The 25,857-nt window shown below is 38.0% G+C and overlaps 3 protein-coding genes across 6 annotated transcripts in view; 2 read left to right on the forward strand and 1 right to left on the reverse strand.

The window, feature by feature from the left end:
• Nucleotides 1-10,892, forward strand: part of LOC119552813 (bromodomain-containing protein DDB_G0270170) — a 44,557-nt gene extending 33,665 nt beyond the window's left edge. For 2 of the 3 annotated variants that reach the window (XM_037862657.1, XM_037862655.1), the window contains exons 3-6: nt 5,184-5,267; nt 5,356-5,560; nt 7,691-8,847; nt 9,150-10,892. In XM_037862657.1, the coding sequence (XP_037718585.1) occupies nt 5,184-5,267; nt 5,356-5,560; nt 7,691-8,847; nt 9,150-10,421 (2,718 nt within the window). In that variant the 3' untranslated portion in view covers nt 10,422-10,892. The remainder of the gene's footprint in view (nt 1-5,183; nt 5,268-5,355; nt 5,561-7,690; nt 8,848-9,149) is intronic. The other variant, XM_037862656.1, reaches the window with a different exon arrangement.
• Nucleotides 10,893-13,480: 2,588 nt separating this feature from the next.
• Nucleotides 13,481-15,106, reverse strand: LOC119553835 (20-hydroxyecdysone protein). Its single transcript, XM_037864469.1, has one exon. The coding sequence runs from the start codon at nt 15,044-15,046 to the stop codon at nt 13,667-13,669; it is 1,380 nt and encodes a 459-aa protein (XP_037720397.1). The 5' UTR covers nt 15,047-15,106; the 3' UTR covers nt 13,481-13,666.
• A 4,115-nt stretch (nt 15,107-19,221) lies between these two features.
• LOC119552843 (cyclin-dependent kinase 14) overlaps nt 19,222-25,857 on the forward strand; it is a 104,272-nt gene continuing 97,636 nt past the window's right edge. The window contains exons 1-2 of one of the 2 annotated variants that reach the window (XM_037862706.1): nt 19,225-19,386; nt 20,035-20,340. In XM_037862706.1, the coding sequence (XP_037718634.1) occupies nt 20,124-20,340 (217 nt within the window). In that variant the 5' untranslated portion in view covers nt 19,225-19,386; nt 20,035-20,123. Of the gene's footprint in view, nt 20,341-25,857 lie in introns of both variants that reach the window. The other variant, XM_037862707.1, reaches the window with a different exon arrangement.

Consider the following 25,857-nt stretch of genomic DNA (forward strand, 5'->3'; position numbering starts at 1 on the left):
AAATGCAAGGCGGTTTTTCGCATGCAGCCCATTATTTGATTTGACTAATTGCCCAGTCCCGAAAACTCGCAGCTAATGTGTAATCTCCTCTGGCCCAATTTGATTGTTTTTCCCGGCCATTATGCATTTATTATTCATTATGAAGCTGGCACCTCGCAGCAATTTGACAATTTGGCATGCTATTCATAAACTGGCGTCCCTGTCATCGCGTTTTATTGGCGAATCAAAAGCCACCGCAAATGGCAAACATACATGCATGTCACCTCTATGGAATTTTCGCGCTTTTCCCTCTCCACACTCCCCCCACTGGGAAAACCCACCCATTTTCCCTACTTTCCAGGATCTCTGGTTTTGGCTTGCGGTCAGCTGTTGGTCAGCAAACAAGCGTGAAATTGCACAAAAGCCGTGACGGACTCTAAGCCACCGGGAAAAAGGGGAACCTAAAAAAAGGCCAGAAAAAACTGGTTGGAAGCCGCACAAACAGAGGGACAAAAGGCAATCAGACTTGCGGCCTACGAATGTGCTCCGGTTTTCCTTTGCTGCGGAGCATCCGCATCCCACTCTCGTTTTTCCGCGCTTTTCCTTTTTTATTGCAGGTTTTCCGCGCGCCTGCAGCCGCAAAGTATGCAATGAATTTTATGTCGCATGCAATATAGTAGGGGAATGGGAATCTGATGAAAGAATTAATTTAATGTGAGGGGTTACTACATACAAAGTGGGTAATAACCATTTTCTTATTTGATGTAGGCACTTTTGCATCTATTTAAGGTGCCTGAAAGTTTGCTTAAAAATATTTTTAATCAGAAAGATCAATAAGATCCATCCACATGCAATATTTTACTACACTCAAAATTAATATAAAAATTTACTTTGAAGCCTTTTGAAAATGTTAAAAAACGTCGAGCTATAAATATTTTAAAATCTTTTACAATCACAGAATTTATAGAGGTTCGAAGTAAGTTTTTTGTGATTTAAGGAATATTTTTGTTAAAGTCTTCTTTTTGAACATGTTTCTGTGACCCCTATATTTGCTTTTCGGGAAATAATTGGCTGGAAGAGACTTCTGTGACACCCCTAAATATTGTATTATATTTGGAATTTAATTATTATATATCATGACGGTGATTAATTTTAAATGAATACCACAAACGCTTGTCTAAAATCGTAAACTCTTTATCGATATTTTAGTATACCTACAGGTTTTTGTTTATTCGCCATTAAAAAAACCTTTCCCTTTCACCAAATCGCTGGCAATTAATCCCGCATTGATGATGTTTGATTTGGGTCCAATGCCAGCTGGAGCTTAGATAAAGTTCATTTGCGAAAAAGGGTAATTTTTATGGGCTGCTAATTAAATGCATACAATTAGCTTACACACGCTAATGATTCAATTATCTTTATTACTTCCACGACATGCACTCTGCGCTGCAATCACGCAATGCTAAATATGTGGAGCAGGGAGCTCTGCTTTTAATTAAAACCGATTCGAATCGATGGCCGGTTGCTGGGCACGTTTTAAATTTAACGCCCAGGTCCTTGGAGTCCTTGGAATACGGAAAAAGCGAGCTCTGAGCTCAGTGCTCGGGGCACTTCATTAAAGGGTGTAAAGTTGGGAATTTATTTTGCATTTGCCGTGCATCGAACGTGCTGAGGCCAGTTGGCCAAATGGACTTTGAAGGGCTGTCGATGGCAGTTGATGGAATGAAAAGGGGGTTTTTCGGGTGGGTTTGTTTATGGTTGCAGCTGCGCCACTAAAATGGATTTAAGAGATGCGCATCCCCAGAAAAAATGGGTCAATCAAGCTGGGGAAACTGTTAAGGGATCAAAGGAATGCGATCTCTGGGAATGAAGGCTCAAAGTGCCATAAAGTACACAGTATTGGAGCATACAATTTAAGTTTAAACTGATTAAGTAGCTTTACCTATTTGATTTTATACTTTGTAGTAAGAAACCTAAAACTATAAATAAAGAAAATTGTTTTAGGGAACACCTCTTTTCATAATAAAATAATCGTAGCATACTTTTAGACACTTTTGCAAGCTACTTCGCTCTAGTGCAATTTTGAGGATAAATCGTCTAGGAAGATCAAAAACGTTTTGCATCCTAAAAATTCCCAAGCCCCAGATAACACAGAAAATAATCTAAAAATCATAATAGGAACCAACTATGGAATACAACAAAGTTCGAATAAGCTGTGGCTGTAATCCATCAATCAATTCGAAATGAAAGTGGAATTCCATTTCCCAACACAATAATGCCCTGCTTAAAGAAATTACTTTCACGCTTTGCTCCAACTGACAATCAACATTTTCGAGTTCAATCAATGCATCCGCTTATTTAGCTGCCACTTCCAAGTCGGGGCCACTTGCTATTTGCCACGCCCCCAATGCCCCCAACGCCCACGCCTCCGGTTCCCAGTTGGAATTTATTTCATTCCTATTTCATGCAATTTTTATGCATTTTTCTATTTATAAAATTGCTGGCAGCGCAGAGCCCGGAGTGCACACACAAAATAATAAAAATGCCAAGGAAGACGTGCAAAAGAAAAATAAGGGAAAATGAACATAAAATGCAAGCGGCGTCATTTCGCAGTTCCTTGCAAGGCTCTCACTCGTATTTTGCTGTTTTTCCCCGCCGCTTTTCCATGCACTCGAAAAAAGGAGATTGGAAATCATTTTAAGAGGTGTCTGAAAGTATGCTATGATATGTTCTTTGTTCGAGTCATACCTAACATGACAATCACTTTAAGATGCAGCTTAAAAGTATACAATGAATCTTAATTCCTCAATATCGTATCTTTTCAGTGTTGTAAAGCCACTTGATTTTCATGAATTTTTAATAAAAATATTTTTTATTATTGGAATGTCATTTTTCCCACTGTATGCCTTTTCCGTGGGTCTTATTTTTTCCCCTGTAGTGTGAAAATGCAGCGTGAGAAAACGAACCGAAACGAAGCTGGAAAATGGTTGGGCGGTGGGGCGTGTAAGTGTTGGTAAACGTGGTGCAAAATGCCGTTACTGCCATCCTGCATTTTCCATTTTCCCCGAAGCTGTTGTTGTTACTATTGTGGTGTTGTTGTATTTGGGTCACCAATGCAGTTGTAGCTTTCCCCCTCAGTTTCCCCTGTTTTTCTTTGCTGTTGTTGCTTGTTTAACAAGTTCGAGTGCATCGCATTTGTGAAAATTTAAAAAGGCATCTAAAAGTTCCCCCTGAATGTGTGTGCTGTGCCACAAAAATGGGAGGAAAAAACACACACATACAAAAGCAAAACAGGAGCGAACTTTTTGAGGCTCTGCCGCTGACACCAAAATGCACAAAAGCAACTGCGAAACGAACTAAGAAGTCCTTAGAGGGTTAAGGATATCAGTTACCAAAGTATCCAGGAATGTGTTACTTTAAGTTTTGTTATAAAAGCCAGAAGCCTTTTAAGGGAGTTCAAATTTGAATTTAAGAAATGTAAAAGATATCTAGAATATAGAAACAAATCTTAGTTAAAATAAATGTTTTTGCGGGGTTTAAAAAAAGTGCTAGGACGTTTTTTAGTAGTCTACTTTAAAAAATCATGTTACAGTTTAGTATATAAAATCTGAAATCACTTCACAAGGTTCCAAAAATATTTCCCAACCCATTACACCCTTCAATCGCAGGGATACCTCTTGAAAAAAGTTTTCTTAACAATGTGTAAAAGGGTTTTTTGGGGCAAGGGGCGAAGGAAGTGAACTTTTGCAGTGGCAGGAGTCGAGTGAAAACAAAACGAACAGCAAACATATTTGACATTTGCATACGAAAAGTGTCAAAAGAAGCAAGAAGCTACACATACAAACTAGCCCATACAAACACAGTAGCAGCCAACCGCATAAAAAGGAACACATTGACAAAAACGTCCTGTTTTTTGGTTGCATATTATAGAAAAAATATATTTAACAAATATATGTTGTTTTTTAAGAAAATTAATGCTAAATTCTTATTTTTAGTATCGCTTTTAGCTAAATTGAAAAAATATTGGTGCAAGAAACTTTTAAGATTTATCTTATGGCTCATAGATTGGTTCAAAACTTAATTACCTTTGGTTGAGAATTATAAGAACAACAAGGAAGAACGCTATAGTCGAGTACCTCGACTATCAGTTACCCGTTACTCAGCTAAAGGGACCAAAGGGAAATGGAGATATGCAAGCAGCAAAGCGAGATTTAAATGCGCCACCTACCGGCGGAAGACAGATTTAAGCATTGTGGGCGTTAGGGTAGGCGTGGCAAATTTTTTTTTGGATCAATCGATAGGCATTGACGAGACCAATACATTTCAGTTAAAATTTTTAATCTAGCATAAAAATTGTGGGCGCCACAGGCTTGGTCGGTTTGTGGGCGTTAGAGTGGGCGTGGCATATTCGCATAACAAACTTGCGCTGCGTACAAGGCTACGGAATCTAAATCTGAAATCCCAATACTCTATCTTTGATAGTTTCCGAGATATCCGCGTTCATATTTACGATTTTTTGAAGTTTGTGGGCGGTTTGTGGGCGTCCAAGTGGGCGTGGCAAACTTTTTTTTGGGTCAATCGATAGGTATTGCTATGAACAATTCATTTCAGTTTAAATTTTTACTCTAGCATCAAAACTGTAGAAGCCACAGTTTTGGGCGGTTTGTGGGCGTTAGAGTGGGCGTGGCACTCTACTGAAACAAACTTGCGCTGCGTAAGAAGCTCAGGAATCTGCTCGCCAAATCTCAATAGCCTAGCTCTCATAGTTTCCAAGATCTCAGCGTTCATCCGGACAGACGGACAGACGGACAGACGGACAGACGGACAGACGGACATGGCTAGATCGACTCGGCTAGTGATCCTGATCAAGAATATATATACTTTATGGGGTCGGAAACGCTTCCTTCTGCCTGTTACATACTTTCCGACGAATCTAGTATACCCTTTTACTCTACGAGTAACGGGTATAAAAATATATGGAAAAAAATTGGAAATTAAAATAGCTTTTATATAAGGTATTCTTATAAGGATTACGTTGTTACAAGATTAGTAAAGTAAGTTAAAGGAACTTACAGGTATAATTTCAGGATATAAAATATTTTGTAGACACAATAATTTTCTGGCAGTGTAATCCTGCTCGTTGATGCCACTTCCGTGACTCTTTCTTATCTGTGTCCTTTCTGCTCTCTTTTCTTCCTGCCCAGGAACGCTACAAGGCCGACATTAGCCTGGCCATCCAATTGCTGCAGTGCAAGCCGGATAGTTTTGTGTCCCAAAAAGTGTCATCGGTGGGTATCCAAAGTGTAATATACATAGTAAAACCGCAAAAACCCCCTTTGGAAAAAGCACCCCCTAATGATGTTTTTCTATGCACAGCTACCCATTGATATTCAATCGAAGGTGTCGGCGTACATGAGATTGGAAACGAACTCCCATTCCGATTCCGAGTGCAGCAATAGCGGAGTGGGCGTGGCCACCACAGCTTCCTATAAAGTGCTTCCGGCCTCCGATTCGCCGCCCCCCTCCGCCTGCCCCTTCCCGCCGACGGCCATGGTTTACTCGATGAGGGGAATCGGTAGGTGTTAGTAGACCATGTTGAACCCTATGATTTTTTCCCATTTCCGCCTGATTTTGTCATTTTTTGATTTATTGATTTACGTTTTCTAGGCACTGGATTGAATCACAAAGACTGCGTTAAGTTCTCATTTTGTTTTCATTCCTTTAATCTAATTTTTAAAATATTAAAAGGTGTCCTTTATTATATATTCTAAGAGTTATTATTTTTTTTCCCACCAAGATAAAAAGTTTGATTTATTTAAAAATAATCTCTTTACGTAAATCACTTTTAATAACGTAATTACTTTTGCAATAAAATATTTGTTTAAATATTTTTGCAAAATGCTTACTACTTTACTGAGCGCTCTTATTTTATTTATTTGATTGGCATTTTGCAGGAGACTGCGAAAAGTTTCGCAATTTGATTTCTGCCTCATAATTGCATATATTCCACATCATTGTGCTCTGTATTGCCATTTATTCCTCTTCGCTTATTGTTCATTTGCATTAATTGCCTGCATTTCATTTTAATTTGTATTTATTATTACAATTTTTTCGCTCCATTGTTTGCAGTTTTTCTTGCCAAAATTGCATAATTGCAATTCGAAACTATGGCCAAATAACTCTTGGTAGCATTTTTACGGTTCAGTCTCGAAAATATTTACATGTTTGTGTTGTAAACATATTGTTGGCCAGAATGCTGCAAAAGCATGATTGTGGCCAACAACTTTTTGTTGATCAATTTGCTCAATTTTTGTTAGTTTTAATGCATGCATATTTGATGAGGCAACATTTTTTCCTCAAAATGCCTTTATTGCCAAAATTTTGAGGCGCACAAAGGCATAGTTCAATTGAACCAAACTAGTTTTTATTGGGCCTAATATGTAGGTATATCATTTTTTGTAGATATTTTTCAGATTTAATTTCTTCTTCAACATTGAAATGAATAACAAATTAAATATAAAGCTGTTAAAATGAGATAAAATTTAAAACAACATAATTAAATTACCATTTTTATAATGAAGCCAAACATTTCAATTGTATCTTTTTAACTGCAGAATAAAACAAGGAAGAACGCTATAGTCGAGTACCTCGACTATCAGATACCCGTTACTCAGCTAAAGGGACCAAAGGGAAATGGAGATATGCAAGCAGCAAAGCGAGATTTAAATGCGCCACCTACCGGCGGAAGACAGATTTAAGCATTGTGGGCGTTAGGGTAGGCGTGGCAAATTTTTTTTTGGATCAATCGATAGGCATTGACGAGACCAATACATTTCAGTTAAAATTTTTAATCTAGCATAAAAATTGTGGGCGCCACAGGCTTGGTCGGTTTGTGGGCGTTAGAGTGGGCGTGGCATATTCGCATAACAAACTTGCGCTGCGTACAAGGCTACGGAATCTAAATCTGAAATCCCAATACTCTATCTTTGATAGTTTCCGAGATATCCGCGTTCATATTTACGATTTTTTGAAGTTTGTGGGCGGTTTGTGGGCGTCCAAGTGGGCGTGGCAAACTTTTTTTTGGGTCAATCGATAGGTATTGCTATGAACAATTCATTTCAGTTTAAATTTTTACTCTAGCATCAAAACTGTAGAAGCCACAGTTTTGGGCGGTTTGTGGGCGTTAGAGTGGGCGTGGCACTCTACTGAAACAAACTTGCGCTGCGTAAGAAGCTCAGGAATCTGCTCGCCAAATCTCAATAGCCTAGCTCTCATAGTTTCCAAGATCTCAGCGTTCATCCGGACAGACGGACAGACGGACAGACGGACAGACGGACAGACGGACATGGCTAGATCGACTCGGCTAGTGATCCTGATCAAGAATATATATACTTTATGGGGTCGGAAACGCTTCCTTCTGCCTGTTACATACTTTCCGACGAATCTAGTATACCCTTTTACTCTACGAGTAACGGGTATAATAAATAAAGAGGCTTTAATATGTCCAGAAAATTCATATTGCAATTAAAACCTTTATTTTTAGTAATTATTGTTAAGTCTCCTTTTTTTTAATTCAAAGATTATTTATTTTAAACTTATAAAATTTCTATAAAACCAATAATTTGACTTAAAATGCCCAAAATAAAATATGAAATGAATACGTCTTATAAAGAAGCTCTACTAATTTGTACTATTCCTTAAACAAATTTAGATGCTGCCAATGGGAATACGGCCACAAATCCTCAACAGCAGTCAAATCAACCCACTAATAACAATACCGGCAACAACAACAAGGACACACTTAACAACAACAATAATAACAATAACAACAACAGCAGCATTAATAAATGCAACAATCAAATTAATACAAATATTAGCAATAATAATGCAAATCAAACAACAACTATTCCCGACATGATATCGCCCACAATAATGGCAAAATTTCTAGAGGACGAACTGAAGGCAAATGAGGTGAAACACTGCGATACGTGCCAGTGCAGCAAACAGGATCTGCAGGTCCTGGCGGATGTATCTCGTTCCTATTCGGTGGCCACCCAGACGCCCCATCAATTGCAGCTCCAAGGATCGGGATTGAACGAGCCGTTGACCCAACTTTGTCTAAGATGTCATAGTAATCTCAACTCGCCGTCGCGAACTAACAGTCCGTATATGATGAAGATGGTCAAATCCAGTGATTCTGTAATATCGGAGACCAAAAGTTCTGTTTCCGATCTAAACGATATGGACAAGTTGTTTACGCCGGCCAAAAAGGATGATCTGATGGTGAATCCCATATTGGGACATCATCGACTCTGCGAAAGAACCGCGATTTCGGGCCAAAATGGGGAGTATGGCAATGGAAAGCTAACCACCTCTACAATGATGTATCCAACCACTCATCTGGGGGCCTATGCTGCGGAAAAGTATCTCCTGGAGACGAGTAATCTTGGCCAGCTGAGAAATGGCTATCAAAGAAGGTTTTTGGATGGCGGAGGAACTGCCCTGCAGCTCTTGAACAAATATGAAGCAAGTGCAGTAGGAGTTGTCTCAGATGAGATGGAGGATGATTCGAGTAAACCTCTGTTGTCGGGTGTTTCGCAGCCCAGTCTTTTGGAATCGGAACAGGCTAATCTTGCCCAGCAAACGGTGGCTCCTGTTAAACTGGAAGATGTCTGCGAACCGCCGCCCAGTAAGCCAGTTGCCCCAGTGGCTCCTCCAGGAAATCCAGCTGCAGCTGCTCCTTCGGGAACTCAACTCAAGTCTGCGAATTCGGGAAGTGTCCAGAGTCTGTGGAGCAACAAAACCAGCAGCTGCGAGGGGGCCAAAATGTTCGAGACTTTCAACAGAAATCTTATAAAAACGATCAAGGTTGGAGAAATGAATTTAGTTTTTATGTAGAAAGAATATTATAAAAGTGGCTAAAAGTATGCAGTGAAAAATAGATAGTTGTGTTTGCCTTTTGTACATACTTTCCAGACCCCATAGATCTGTGTCTGCCATTAAACGCAAAAAAAATATACAATCTATGTTTTTAAAATCATAGAAGGGCTTATCATATAAAAAATTCCAGTTCATATATATTGTTGCATACATTTAGACACTCTTTTGAGTGATTTCTTTGTCTATCCAACAAAATTTTTAAAAGTTACTAATATATGTACCTCCTTCAGGCGGAGAATCCCAAATACCGAGGACCACGCCTGTGCGCCATGCGAATCCAGCAAAATGGCCAGAGCAACATCCTGCTGGACAACCTGGAGTCCATAGAAACCTACACCCCGGTGATCTACAAGCGACGGGAGAAGCTACTGGATGAAGAGCTCAACGATGGCAAGGACATCATCACCAGCAAGGAGAGCAATGCCCAGTCGGCGGTGGAAGCCTGGCAAGGACCTGCTGCCCCCCACGAGAATGTGGCTCTTCAACCAGTTCTAGAACCCCAAGTGGAAATACCCGAAGTGGAACCAGTCGAGACGAAACCCGGAGAACCAGTCACAAATCCCGGGGTGAATTCGCCCAAACACTCGGCAAACTCGAGTTCTATAAGCGATGTCATTGACTATCAGGAAAGTGTCCTTCTCAGACGCCAGCAGCTCAGCAGAGTGGCCGAATGGGTTCAGCATAATACCCAGCAATTGGAGCAGAGGAATCTCCAGCAGGCTCCGCCAACCAGTGACTCGAATTCGGCTACCGAAAGGCAATCCTCATACTCCACACTGGATCGCATGGACTCCATATCCATAGAGAAGCTCTCCATGGACTCGGGCTATAAGACCACACCACAACAGCTCACGAATGGTTACCCGGAAAAGTCCACAGAAGATTCGCTATCACCGAAAACGGATATTACTAGTAATTCCCTAACGGAAAATCCCACGGGAACCGAAGTGCCAGTGAAGAAAACGGAAATGTGCACCACTTACTATAGAAGAACCACCAGATCGGGATTGCCGGTGGCATATACCACCGTTTCGGGAGCTCCAGCTGATGCGACTACCGCCGGCGGAGAGTCCACTTCCTCCGGTTCCGAGGCTCTCATCTGCCCCGAACAGCCCACGTGTGATATACTGAACTACAAATACTATCCCAATGATACGGACAAAACGCGTTCGGTTCAGGCAGAGCTGCACACGACCACCCAGAATGTGGACATAGCCCAGATGGAGTACAATGTGAAGCAGTTTCTACTCAAGCAGAACGAATGGTCCATGAATGGAGGAGGATCGGGATTGGGGAATGGAGCGAATCCCGGAGTGGTTCTCCAAGGATCTGGAGCCGCAGCTCGAATGCTGCAGCGCAGGATTTTGGGTCCCGGAGTGGGGGAGCGGGTCAGGATGGCCACTCCCGGAGGAGCTGTGGCCACCAAGGCCACCGCCACCGCCACCACCACCACCCAGTCATCCAACATCCTGCCACCCCACAGAACTGAAACGAATTTATAAGCAAACGGGGTCAAGGAATTCGCATCCAGCACACATCCAAAGAGGAAACCAAACTGTATTCTAGTCTAGTTTTGCTATACCCTTAGTTCATATTCCACGGTCTATATAAATACGATATGGCAATGCTTAAGTTGGGTGAGGGGTTCTCAAGCAAAAGGAAACACATGCTAATAGCAATGATACTATACATATGTACGATAAATGTAATACTTACACCACAATCTACAATCTAAGCTAGCTAAAGTTGCTTTGGAGCTATAACTAAGATGATAATCTGGCTAGTCAGAGGGTGCAAACAAATATCCAGGCCGTTGGTTTAATATATATCGTTTAATATTTCGTAAAATGTGTGTGAACCCATAATTAAGCTTAAAGATTCTTATCTATTATAATAGATATTACAACAAATGTATTTTTGGTTAGGGTTTTCATCAATATTCTTTAATAAAAATATTTCTTTTCTTCTAAAAATTTTATAAGCTTAAATATTTAAAATCTCATTTAATTTTCACTTTTTTCAAGTCTTCCTATAAATAAAATTTTTTTTTTCTTTTTCTAAGTGTCTTCCTTAAATCTTTATTATTCATCATTCTTACTAACACAACGCCTGATATCTAAAGCCCCTCAGAAACTGCAGCTAAAACCAAAATCAACTCTAAGACATATGATATGGTTACTCCTTACGATATAGCAGAAAATGATATACAAACTAAAATCGCGTAACTTTTTGATGTCTGCATGTTAATATAACCCACAAGAATTCGAAAAACTTTACCCAAAACAAACCTAGGTTACAATGGAAATATAAAATTATATTTATAGGAATATACAGATAATTATGCTATATACGATTGATATTTGATAAGCGCGTTATATTTTCTAGATTCCGATTGTGCAATATTTTTTGGTAGTACGAGAAACGAAAACGAATTTTTATTTTTATAAAATGCGACCAAAAACGAAGGGGAGAACTTTCTGATCTTTTGATTTCTATTTTTTCTATTTGAGCATTTTGTCCAGCCGCAAAAGCTTAGCGCTATTTAGCAAACCCGATCAGTCGATAAAGATATATACAAGTATTGTACCTTTTTGCCGGAAAAAAACTGTACTCATTCCTGCCCATTAGATGACCTTCATATAGAGAACTGTAACCCTCTGCTAATCTGCTAAATCAAAGATATATTAGCCACGCTATATACACGTTCATTCAGAATTAGTAACAGACACGGACACACTTGCATTGTAAACGTATCTGAACAGACATATGATTGTAATACCCACATATATTTACATCTATATATACATAAACATAACAAGAGGAAACGCTATAGTCGATGGCTTCGACTATTAGATACCCGTTACTCAACTAAAGGGAGTTCGAGAGGAGGTATGTTTACAGAAACTCTGCTTATTTCACTAGCCCACTTAGCCTATAGCGCCACCTATCTTCTTCTTCTATAGCGCCACCTAGCTTATAGCCTATAGCGCCTCTAGCGGCTTGGTGGCGACTGGTTTGTTGCATAATATTGATTATAATTTGGCTATAACTTTTTAATGAGTGGTCCGATTTGAAAAATGTTTTGCATGTAGATGGGTAATGATAATAAAAACAAAACCTCATTTGAATTAAAAAAAAAAATACTAAAAAATGTGGCCGCTCTTGCTCTATGAGTAACGGGTATAAAAATATATATATTCACTTATACGTGTATACCCGACCCACAAGAACACAAGAACAACAACATTCAACGGCTTCAGAAGAACCAAACCAATCCAAACACTTTTCTATGTACTCCCCACATCAATCAAAATTATATTGAATGCCTCGATATTTACTCGATATTTACATGTATGGCTGCTATCTATATCTCTATATCTCGATTACTTTACCATGTATACACTGAGCGAAATGCTAAAATGGAAATGCTTTAAGACACTGTTATGTTTGGCCTACTTATATAAACGTTTAATTAGCATAAATTCAACTCGTATCTCTATAGAGAAAGTGAAGCCCCAACTATGATTGCTTACTATAAATCCAGGGATCCAGCGCTATAGACATAGATCCTCTGCCTGTTACGCACATTATCCTATGCGATATACTATATCGAACGAATCAAAAATCTCTTATTAAGTTCATGTACCAATCTCGAAAAAGACTTAACTTGGATAAGTAACTAAATCATTTCCGATAATCACCCACTATATCTCAAATCTCTCTTGCTCCCTCACCTGTAACTCACTGCTCAACGATCCAGTTTTCCAGCATTACACTAATATATATCAAAATTACGCAAACCCAATAGAACACTGCCCCAAAAGTCCCATTCACTGCCCCAAAACCCTTTCTTCCCTCTCAAAACCCAAAAACTAAATTTAAGTAGAACCATTCTCCAGCTCAAGAAATCACACAAAACTTTACTTAAGGCAGCCTAAAAAGAATCCCAAAAACCCTTAGCTAAAGAATAACTATAAAACATAAAAGCGAAATGAAAAAAATTGAAATGCAATTTCAGCAAAAAAAATCGAAATGTATAACAAAAACTAGCTTAAATATTTGGGCATAAGTTCAACTCCAGCTGCGACATCTAGTTTAAATTGGAAGCCTTTGTTCTCTCGCCTAGGTTCGAAACATTTCAGATACTTAGCCTTATATGAATGTGTAAATTTACTGCGCGTCTTGGTTGATGTAACCATTTTTGAGCTATTGAACCACCTTAATGTAAAACAAAAAACGGAAGAAAAACCAAAAAAAAGACAACATCAAAATAATAAATCAAGAAAACAAATGGAAATAATTCAAATAAATATGAAATAATTTTTGAATAAATTTTGTAACTGCTTTTATTTTGAGAGATTTTTGGATCCATTTTGGTAAAAATTACCTGTAGTTTTACTCAACATAGTTCTTTTAAAAAGCTGCAATTATAATTATATTTAAGGGGACATTTTTCAGGTTTTTAAATTTTCCATGTTTTATTATTTCGTAATTTTAAACCAACCCAATGCTAAAAAAAAATAATTTTATTAGTTATTTGTTTCATTTATGATTTGTATTTTCTCATTTTATTAAAGATAAATTCCTGGGCTGAGTATGAAATAAATAATTTGTTGCGGTGCATGCACTTAGAAAACTAAAGAAGCATTTTCCTGTTTCATTCTCAATTTGAATCGAAAAATGTGGACGAAAATGGCGTCAGTCGGTTTTGTTTGTGTGGAGTTCACCAAAGGGACCTCTTGACCCTCTAGAGAGCCACTGCATCGGTGGGCTGCTGCTGATTCTGGACAGGATCGACGACCTCAGCGCCCTCGGCGGCATCATCGTTAACCACGATGACCTCGTTGGCTGGAACACCGGCCTCCTCGAAGGAATCATCGATGGTTTCACCACTGTTGCGCACCTCATTCTCGGATTCTGGCACAAATTCGGCCACCTCATCCTGGGCAGGATCGATTTTATCATCGACGGGGGGTTTTTCGGGGGCCTGAGTTACTGCGGCGACAGCTGGGGCATTCTGGGGACGATTGCCGCCCAGGAAATTGATGATACCCTGGAGAGGATTGCCACTTTGCTGGGCAGCTGGAGCAGCCGTGGCATTATTATTGCCACCGAAAACATTGCTCACAAACTGCTGGATGGGACCCGGTGGACGTGGAGTGGTGGACACCGCTGCCGCCTGCTGTTGACCCGTCAGACTGGACAAAGTGTTCTGGAACTGATTGCCCAAATTGCTGGCGAACTGCTGAATACCCTGGAAGGCCTGAGTGGTGGCATTGACGGCAGTTTGGGCCGCATTCTGGACAGCCTGTTGGGCCGAGGTGATGGCCGCCTGGGGATTGAGGAAACCAGGAACCGTGGGAGCCGGTGTGGCAGGAGCAGCTGCATCATCGGCTTGGACTTGAGCTGAAGCCGCAGCTGGAGGATTGGCAGCTGGCTGGGGCTGGAACTGATTGAGGAACTGACCAATGGGGGAATTCTGGATCAATTGCTGCACAAAGTTGCCCTGGGTGGTGCTCTGGGTAGGCGTGGCTTGGGTGGCCTGGCGGACCTGGGGATGGGCTGGATCCTGGATTTCCGACTGCTCCTGGTTCAAAGGATTGGGGGAAGGCTCCTCGGCGGGCACAACAACTGCCTCCTCAGCTGGCAGAGTTTTTAAAATATTTTTAGAAGGCTCTTCTTGGATTTCTGGAGTCTCCAGTTTGATTTCTGGCTTCTGAACTTCTTGCTTATTTTTCTGAGGTTCCTCCTTGATTTCCAGAGATTTCTCCTTGAGCTTCTCATTAATCTGCTGCTTGATCTGTTCTTCAATCTTCTCCTTGAGCTCCTCTTTAATGACTGGCTTCAAATCTTCTTTAATTTCGGGCTTAATCTCCTCATTAACCTCTGGCTTAATCTCTTCTTTAACCTCTGGTTTAATTTCCTCCTTCAGATCCTTGGCTTTTTCTTCCTGAGGAACAGGCTTAATTTCCTCTGGCTTGGCCTCCTCCTTGACCAAAGGCAAAGCCACTGGTTGCTCTTTATCCTCCACAATGGTCACCGGGATATCAATCGCTTCCTTGGGTACATTCAGCACTCTACCTTGGCTTAAGGCCAGAAAAACCAGGATCAAGGCAACGGGCTTCATTTTCGCGCTTCAAATATTTTCTATATATATCTTTTCGATTTCAAGATGCGTTCACTAGCGCCTCACGGCCGCAACTGTTTGAAATTTCTTTAGGCCCAACGCATTTTATACAAAACGTCGGCTGCGCAGTCGCAGGCAACAAGCCAAGTCAACAGGCAAACAAGCCAGCAGGGCTTAAAAAAAAAGAGATGGAGAAAAGTGGCGGTATCAACGACCATCGTATTGGCCAATTCTTGTGCTAAATGTCATTGAACTGGACCAACTTGGTCTCGAGTTGCACGCAGGAATCGGGAATCGGGACTCGAGACTCAAAAGGGTTTTGGCCAAGAGGTTCCACAAGAAGCTGCACTTGTAATTGGCCAAGTGGTTGGGTTGGGCACGAAAAAAAGGGCAGAAACCAGGGGACCATCATCAATCATGTTTGCTTTATCGGCTATCTGTATTTGGTTTACTTAGCGAAGATTGCAGAATTGTAAGGGCAATCTGTTACGCTGAAAATGATTTAAGTTGAGCTTATAAAATACGATAGAGAATTCGACATATTTAAGAAGTAATATTAAAGAATTCATAAAGAAGAGTTGTTACATTTCTGCTTTAATGGTTTGGCATATATATAAATATTTGAAACAAAACAATAATATTTCCAAAACCTTTTTCTTAAATTTTAATGAGGTTTTGGTTTTTAAATCTGCGTTTCAAGATAGTCCATCCTAAACTAATACTTCCTTTTGGATGACTGACAGTTTTATCATGTAAACATTTTGTTAAACTAATCCCTTTTAGGGTATTAAGCTGTGGATTTGGTTGATATATTTTTTTAGGACTTAAGAAAATCTTTTAAATGATATTTAGGTATTATGATATTGTATACCTACCCATAAAAATAAATGATTTCTAAATCACTTTCGTAATAGAAATAGTTTAGAATAAAATGTTTAAAATATTAAACCAGTTGCTTTTTACTTTTACGAAAGAAAATATATTTTCTGTTTCCATATTTAAAATACAAACCTAAAATAACTTTCAAAATATTCCATTGTAAAATATAGTTCTTGGTCCAACTGTGCAGCGATTGGCGATTAGTCTTCACTTCAGTCTGTCCCTGATCATCGACTTGTAAGTACATGTAACTCCCCCTTTTTTCCTGCTACTTTTCCACCTTTTTTCACTCTCATTCCTTGTTGACTCGATGGCAGGCAGCGACATTTGATCAGCAGATTTTTCTCGTTTTCTTGTTTGGTTAAACGCTCCTACAAGAAACCCATTTGGGCCCATTGGTCGTTATGCTAGCTGGATGGTGCATCTTTAAGTCTTTGGTCTTCTTCGGTGGAAACCCGTTCCGTTCCCCAGTCTTCGGTTTCAGATTCAGATTCAGACAGAGAAACCTGCTCCGGCTATTTTTAGAGTCAATTAGCTTTGGACCGACTGTCTCGGCAGGGAAGATGCATCTCTGGGATGCATTTTCACCCCGGTTCTGGGTTAATAATTATTAGAAATGCACAGAAACCGAACTAAAACGCCCACAAAACGGGACGACGAACAAAAGTCGAAATGTGTTCTATGCAAATGAGTCCATTTAAATGTAGTTAAGTGGGTCAAACGATTGTGGAGTGGAGAAAACACCGCTGTGAATAGAAGGAAAATTTATCTCCTGTTCATATTGGACTTTCATATATACATATGTATGGTTTTCGATCGATCGATCCATTTGCGGCAGAACTCGTTCTCGGGCCCTTTTGGCTAAAAAGAGCTCTGCAAACAGGCCAAACCTGCAAGGGCTAACACGATATATGCACCACCAAACGATGATAATAAAAAAGAAGTAAGGCAAGGGAAGCACAGATTCAGAAAACACGGCTTGAATACCCTTAAAAATCGATATTAAAAGCTCATAAAAAAAAATAATCGGTTAAATCAATTTAAATGCGTTAAAGATTTTCGATTTAATGCAATCAAAGGTAATGCTCCAGAAATCTACATAAATTAATCTTTGATTTTCATATCTTTGTTTTGAACTACCTAAAATGCAATATTAATATGGATAAAATTATTTTTGTTTGTTTTTTATTATATTTTTTTATATGTATTTTAAGGGCAACATTTCTTCTTATAAGTGGTGAAATTTGAATCAATGATTAATAAAAGTAATCACATTGTTTTGTATCTTATTTGTTTTTCTCCATATATTTAAAGGAATTTTAAGGGTTTTAGTTTTCTCCTAAACAATTGATCAAAGCAACATTTTTATAATTCTTTTATGGACTTTAAAATCATATAAATATTCCAGCTAAATGTAGACTAAATATTTTATTTTAAAATACCAAGTCATTCTTTTATAAGTAAACTCCAACTGATGACTATTTTATTATGCTCTTTTTGAGGGCATCAAAAGAAATCAAAGATCGAAGTGGATTGCTAAGGACATTGACTTGTGTCTCTGGGATCTTGTAAGCGATCTTTTTAAGTCTTTTTATGACCCCCGACTTGGGGGTTTTAATTCTGCAGTGCCAAATTGATTTTGAGCACGGGAAGAACACGTTTTTCCCCAAACTCATTTGGGTTCTGTCGATTTTTATGGCTTTTCTTGGATCTGGTTAATTGTTTTTTTTTCATTTGTGTTTTTGTTGGCCCCCAAATAAAAATTTGCTCGAGTTTCGGTTTCAGCTTTGATATTATGCAATTGTTAGCCGACTCTTTTTTACACAATTGACTGTCGAATTAACACCTCACTCACATCCAGCGACAGGTGGCGATAAGGCGACTGGGGCGTGGCAGCAGCAACAAAAAAACATTACTCTAAACGGTGGCAACTTTCACTCAACAATCGTGCGGAATACTAAAAAATGAAAAAAAAAATCATAAATAAATACCCATGCAAAGTGGGTGACAACAACAAAAAATCAGGGAGTGGGTGGGAGAAGTCGGGCGATCTTCGTCATCCGAAATTACCTCACTTATCAAACTAAGCCGCTTGTTGTGGCCGTTTCTTGTTGTCGCAATATTTGTGTCATATTTTGCTGTCAAGGTCAGTGGTTTTGGCCAAATTGTTAAATAATATGGTTTTTGCGCAAGACAATTTAGGATGGGTGTAAAAATATGTCCACCAAGGTCACTAATTTCTCGTAAAACTTCATCATTTCTCAATTTCTAATATATTTTCTTTTTAAAGCAACAACAGTATACTATTGCCGTTGCTTAAATTTAACACTTGATCTTATCCTGGTTATTTTGCATTTTTCTTTAAATTTGTTTAGTATTATTTAGATTATTAATAAAAATTGTAAAAATAATAGTATTTCAATATTTTACATTTATTGAGCTTATATCAATATTATTTAAGTCATTTGTTTTTAATTTAAGAACATTTCTGGTAAGAACATTTGAGTTTGAGGTTCATTACGAACAACTCTATAAGAACCGGAAAAAAATGTATACACATATAAAAATTTATATTTATCCAACACAAAATGAAATTCCATACAAAAATATTGCATAATATAAGAAATAAATTTTTTTAAACTGTTTTTAAGACAAGCGGTTGCATATTTGTTAAGGCTATCATAAGTGCTTAGGCTATGAATTATATATATTTAGTATATAGTGCTTAATAGCTTGTGCCAAAGAAAGAACTTCCAGTAATTAAATATTTACTTATATTTACTTATAAATACTTAACAGAATTTCAAATTCAAATTTGAAAATATGTTCAAAAGAGTCCTGTTATGAGCGTGCTGTTAAGCGCAGTAAGTATTTTTGGTCAGGCCATATGTTTTGGTATTTTTCCTCCGTCGCCTGCTGGTATTTCGGCCATGACGGCGAATAGAGTTGCTATTTTTATATCAGCTAAAAAAAAGCTGCTGATCTATACCTTGCCGTTAGAAATATGTTTCTAACATTTCAACGGCCAAGGTTGATTAAAAGTAAAATTAATAAAATTAAAATTGCTAGTAATAACATCTAAACTTCCTGCTATTTTTAAATTTTACCCGCAATCACACTTGAAAAATCCAAATCTGTCGGGTGAGACCAAATTCTTGCGTTCACTGATGTTACACTTACGTTTGCTTACGTCTTGCGTTACGTAACAAAATTCGGTGTGACCGCAGCTTAGGCCTCAGAAAAAACCGCCAAGAGAGCAAATACAAATTCAGGATAATAGGCCCCATCAAAACTGGCCACATAAAATGTGACCAAATTCGAGCTCGCTCCGCGAGTCGCCGTAAAAAACAATTGCGAAATTACACAAGAAACTAAACAAATAAAAGCGGAAAATTAACGAAAACATGTGCAGCGGCTGTTAGAAGCGTGCGGCGACATTTCGGGCCAGCGGAAACGTGCAGGTGCGAGCGAGAAAACACGCGTACGCGTCATTGGCAACAACAACAAACACTCAGTGCACCAACACTCGCGTATAAACACACACCCACACGCGCACACCAACACATAAACACCGACGCACATGCAACCAAAATAAAATAAAAACAAAAGAACAAGAAGCGAAATAATAACAAAAATAAATTTGATAAATGCAATTATAAATAAAGGCAGCTGCCAGTGTGCCAGAGAAAATATGTAAAAGCAGAAAAATATTAATTAAAAGGTTTATGGCCCACTAAAAAGTGAACCAAAAGTAACGAGGAAGAAGAGTGCCCCAAAAATATCAATATATAGATTTGATTTATAACAAAAAATTATATTTATAACAAAAATTAACAATCGATTAAATTAGGACAAATAATCTACATATAACTAATATATAACTAATAAATTTACCAACGAATTCTGCCAATTTAAAAGAAAAAATATTTCAATTCATCTAAAAATATATTCAAAACCAATTAATTAATAACCTAATAAAATAAAATCATAAAAAGAATATTTTTTTAATTTTTGTGTTGCCCCTTTTATCATTTTTGTGCATTTCCTGTTTACCCAAACACTACCTCACCCAAAATTGATTAAAAAATTCGCGTTTTTCCCCTTATCAGCTGATATACATATTAAACAAGCCACCCACTTGCCACCTAGCACCACCCCCCTCTCCACCCCCTTTGCACCTGTAAAAAACAGGTGACTAATGCACTGTTCGCGAAGTTTGTCAGCTGCTGGCGCCGTGGATGCAACAACAACAACACTAACGTCATCCACATCGGCAACAACAACAGCTTTCTACAAGGCAGCGACGTCGGCGTCGGCAGCGGCCTCAGTCTGCACAACACCAATAACAAAATCAAAAACCAAAACTATGGCCACCACAACAACAACAACGACGGCGGCAACAAATGCTAAAGATGGTAAGTAACATCTCCCTAAAAGATATAAGGATCATATAGGCAAGACTTAAAGAGGTGACCCAGAAAAATTGTATTCAAAGTGCTCTTTATGGAGCTGCACATAGTAATTGGTGACCCTGATCCTCTCTTAAACTTTAAGCAATATTAAGAATGAAAAGGATCATATAGGCAAGGTTTAAAGAGGTGACCCAGAAAAATGGTACTCAAAGTGCTCTTTATGGAGCTGCACATATTAATTGGGGACCCTAATCATTTCTTAAACTTTAAACTATAATAACAATGAAAAGGTTAGCAAAGTTCACTAATATATGCTGGCATATCTTTAAGCAATAACTTCGTTCGTTATAATAAGAAGAATAAAATCATCTATGGGATATAATTATAATTGGTGACCCTGATCCTTTCTTAAACTTTAAACTATAATAAAATGCAAAAATTAGCAAAGTATGCAAAAAAAATAATGGAATATCTTCTTAAGCAATAACATCGTTCGTTATAATAAAGAGAACCTGGTCATCTAAGGGAAATAATTATAATTGGTGACCCCCAGTACTTTCATTAGCTAACTATTTGAAGACCTATTGAAAACCTATTGAGAACCTATAAAAATCCAATTGAAAACCGTTATAATTGTAACTAAGAAGTATGTAGATGTCAACAATAAATAATGCAAGAGGTACAGAAGGAATAATATACCATGGACTTATAGTAATTAGCCACTTTATAACATACCGGAATTGGCTAAAGGCCTTAAGTAATTAATCATTAACCATTGCTTAGAATTCTTTCCATTTCTAGCAATTAACCAAAATATGACAAGAAAAGCACAGAAAAAATAACCTTAAGCAGTGACTTACAAAAGTTAAAGTTCAAGGCAAACGAACATTTTAAATTGCCGGTTTCCAGTCAATGCCAAACTGTGCAATTAAAGAAAATCAAGTTAGTTGGTCAACTTAAATTTTAGTACCACCTTTAAATCTTAAAACAAGCAGCTATTAAAAGGCAATAAAATTCCAATTAACGCTTCGAAAGATGTAATAATAATACAATTTAAACTTCATACAATCTGAAAGTAATAATCACGTTTGGAAAAAATAAAATTCATTTTACATATATCATAAAAAAAGTTTTAAAAAATTAGACTAAGATGCAGAAAGTAAATTTATTTAAAAAAAAAACGCAATTTTATAAGGAGGATTATTTTAAAAAGAAATACACTTAATAAGCAATTTAAACCGTAAGCTAAGACTCTTTATTAAATTTTCCTTCCGGCTTCAACTGCAATTACTGAGGTACACAAATTTCTAAAACTAAAATTCCATAATTCTCCCGCTTATCTTTACTTTGCCAAAGACTTCCACATTTGTGTGCCTGGTACACAAGAGCTGTAATCCTAATCCCTCAAAGCTTAATCTTTTGTTTTGAACACAAGTATTCTAAGATCGAGGCAAAACAAAAAAAGCACATAAAAATACCCACCGACGCAACTGACGTAACTTGTTGAGCAACGATTGCTGGCGGATTGGTTTCTGGCCTTTTGGAGAAAGAAAAGTTTTATTAATATCAATAACCATAAGAGCGAGGCGAGGGCAACAAATAAGGCAAGAAATTAATGAATGCCCCTGCTGCTGCTGGGGGAATAACTTCCGACAAAAAGCAAAGCATTAAGGCAGCCAAAGCAAAAGCAAAAGCAAAACAAACCATAACCAGCTTAACAACGATAATTAAGAAGTGCCGGCTAGGCCAGCAAAAAAGTGTAAAATAAAAATTACATACAAAATTTAATTGCCAAGGCAGGGAAAATGGTAACCCGGGGACAGAAAAAAAGGGGAGGGGCGGGGCCGAAGGTCAGCTAGAGGCCTGAAGGTCATAAGCATTTTCGACGTTGTCGACGTCGTCACCTCTGAACCCGCTCGAATTTATTGATTTTACACGCAGCAGCCGCAAAATGAGAGGAATAATCACAAAAAACAACAGCAACAGCAGCATCATGCATATTTCTCTTGGCCCGATGTTTTACCTTACTACTCACAGTAGTCATCCAAAATAAACAACTAAAGGATTATTTATTTATTTCAATAATAATGCGTTCCCTCGCTCAAAAAGGGATAATTTTATTGGCACTAGTAGGAACTTTTTGGCAGAAACCCATTTTATTCAAATTTTTAGGAAAGCTGGATCAACCCCATAAAGATTTTTATGTAGGATTTGTGATTTGGTATTTTAAAATTTATAAAAACAAAACAATCAAATCACATTTAAATCACCTTTAATTTAATACATTTTTATAGTCTTTCACAAAAAAATAATAATAGGATCCCATTTGGAAACTTTTTTTTTATTTTCCTTGTTTATTTTTCGGTATTGAAGATCTTTTTGTATAATAATACGGTACCGAAATAAAACATTTAACTTACATAATAATTTTTTACTGTCGTTGTCTGAATGGCATTTATTTGTGGTACTCACTGTTCCATTTACCGAGCACCCACTGTACCTTTTACTTATATTTGTATGCGCCAAACACTGACACACAAAGCCAAACATATAGAGAGCGACTTGTGCGGCTTTTGCTGGGCACTCGAGTAGTTCAGTGTAGTATGTGGCTTATGCCAAAGGCCAAATGGAAAACCTGCTTTAAAGCCAGTAAAAGAAACACACGAAAAAGCATCGGCCACAGCAACCTACAGAGCTTTAATCCCCGCCATGGTCACAGTTTGATGCTAAAATCGTGTGTTGTTTTAAGAGTTTTGATAAACTGTAGCGGGTAAACAAAAATCTACTAATTAAATCAAAGCTAACGGTTGTCAGCCAACGGTTCTCTTCGATAGAACTTGGCCAAAAAGTCTTTGTTTCTTTTTTTTTTTTTTGCTGAGATAACATTTCCGAAATGCCAATTTAGCTGGCTGCCATTTTTATCCCAACATTCTCATTTCGGAGTAATTTTCTGTGTTATTTCTTATCGACTAAAACAAAGAGGAATGTTTGATAAGCCAAATGACACAACGGGAAACGTGATTCATTTGAGTGGTCTACACATATAATAGACAATGCGAGTGGACTTTGAGTTATTCACTTAAATTAATCAATATATGGGGTAAATATTTATGGTATATACAGGCCAAGTACTTCTCAGAACAAGGAAAATCATATTAAAATGGTATTTGGTGTTTAAATAACAGTGGGTTTTGTTTAAATATTGAATAAACAATATTTATGAGACCTGATAGAGGAATGGAAATAAATATTACTAAGCATTTGATACAGCTTTCTTTCTTTTTCTCTAAAAATGACCTTTAAACCTTTATATTCACCTTTCAAAGTGAAGTAAAACTCCTTTATCAGCCCACTTTTCTCCCTTATCTCATTACTATTTACATAACATTTTGTTGTTTGTCTCTGCTGTGTATTCATTTGACTCTTATTTCTTTTATCAGTTGTGATTTTGCTGCTTATCGCAGCAAATGCAACTTTACCCATGGCAAATAAAATAAACAAACAGCATGGAAAAAGTGAGTGTTTTTTGTAGGTATTTTTTTCTGGATACCCGTTGCCATTTTCAATTAGTGCCCTGAGCCTGAGGGTCAACACGAAATGCTTTATAATTTTATTTCAGCATCAGGTAACCGAGAACCCAAATCGCTGATAACGCTTTTTTCAAATATTTAATGATCATAAAGCAGCAAAACCACACACGCGCGCTCTCTATTGCCCTTTTTATTTGTCATTGGCTCGCCGGATAAATGCGAAACAAATTTTTGCAATTAGTGGATCGCTAATAAAACATAGTGGGCTATGGAAAAAAGGAGGAAAAAATAAATATAACTCAAACAGCAGTCTGCATATTGACATATCGGTTGCATTCAAACTGAATTCCCACAGCTGCCGATGCTCCCCTTTTGTGTGTCTTGTTTGCTCGGTTCACGTGCTTTTGGGCGGGCTTCATTTGCTGAATGCATTTCCACCGGCTGGCCGGGCGTCATTTTTCAATTGCCCGCCGCTTTTCCCCCGCTTTCCCGGCTTTTCCCAGCGCTTTCCCAGCCACGCCTGGAGTGGCAGTTTGTCATGAGCACAGAGGCCAGGTGTCGGTCTGCTCATCGCGTTTCCTGTTCGCCCCACAACACTCTTGAAATAAATAGCCCTGAACTTGCAAAAATAGTTTACAAAATAATAGGTACCCATTAAAAATTCTGGGTTAGCTTAGCTCTTCATATTGTTTTTTAAAAAACCTGGTTCCTAAAATTAAAATGCTTAGGAGAAGTCTCCTTTGAGTTAAAATATGTTACATATTATTATAATTATTTACAAAATTATAATTATCCTTTAAAAGTTCGTAAAGGAGACATAAGATATTTTATAATGTATTTAAAAAAATAGTTTGCTTTCAATAAATTGTTTATGGTTCCGTAACAATGTTTGAGATACTTTTAAAAACTATAAAATTTTAGTTTAAAAAGTATTAATATTAAAACATCCAACACAGTTTTTTAATTCGTTTAAATGTATAGACCATTTGTAAATTACTATTTTCTAGAATTCTGGTTTCAATTATTTTTTCCAGTGCAGCAATATAACCCATCTCAGCTAAAGCCCAACTCAACCCAGCTCAGTTTTTGCCCCGGCTCTTGGGGATTGCAATTTGATTTGTGGGCGAGTCAGTCGCGGTGTGAAGACTTTGGCTAAATTGCTGTGAGACTTTTCGCCAGACTTATGAATGAGTTTATTGTGCATTCTAACAACTTAACTGGGCCTTCAGAGGCTGCAAACTGCACAGCCTGCTGCCTGGTTATATTTCACATTTAATTGTAACGACTTGGAGGTGTCAAGAAGTTAACTCAAGAGGTCTGGAATGTTTTAAAAGTGCATTGTTGCAGTTTTGGCTTAGATTACTTTGGTATCTTAAAGATATTATATAATGGGAAAATGACGAAGGTTTCAGGAACTTATTATTATAGATATAGATAGGTTATGTTTAATATTTTTTTAAGTTTTTCATGGGTGGTAATTATTTTTGTGTTAGTATTCCCTGGTTACCAAAAAAGCAAACCCTTAACGCTGTTTAACCCCTTCCACGACCTTTAGGTCTTTACTTCCTGGTCAAATGAGTCACCTGAGTTAATTTCCATAAATATCTCCACTTTGGGTATTTAGTTTCCTTATTTGCACCGGCGTTCGCAGCTCATTTGGCATTGTGCACCCGCACACACATGGCGCATTATTGTACCTGGCCCCTCCATTTCCCAGCTAATTTGTCTTGCATTTCCCTGGCACACACCTCACTTGAATTTCACTCCCCTTTTTCTTATATATATTTTTTTCTTTTTTTTTTTTCCTGTCTTGCACTTTGGCGCTTCCGCGCTAATTTGCTTAGCGTAATTTGCATTTCGCAAATGCCATTCGAGGCGTGTGAATAAAAAGTACAGAAAAAAGCACACAGAGATACAAAAAAAAGGCAAGCACAAACTGAGAAAAAAAGTGTAATTTGCTGTCAGACTTTAATGAATGGCCTGAAGTCCA

Source organism: Drosophila subpulchrella, chromosome 3L (genome assembly GCF_014743375.2).
Source record: "Drosophila subpulchrella strain 33 F10 #4 breed RU33 chromosome 3L, RU_Dsub_v1.1 Primary Assembly, whole genome shotgun sequence".
Taxonomy (NCBI): Eukaryota; Metazoa; Arthropoda; class Insecta; order Diptera; family Drosophilidae; genus Drosophila; species Drosophila subpulchrella.

Coding starts and splice junctions, on each gene's coding strand:
- LOC119553835 (XM_037864469.1), bottom strand. CDS start 15,046: ATGAAGCCCGTTGCCTTGATCCTGGTTTTTCTGGCCTTAAGCCAAGGT.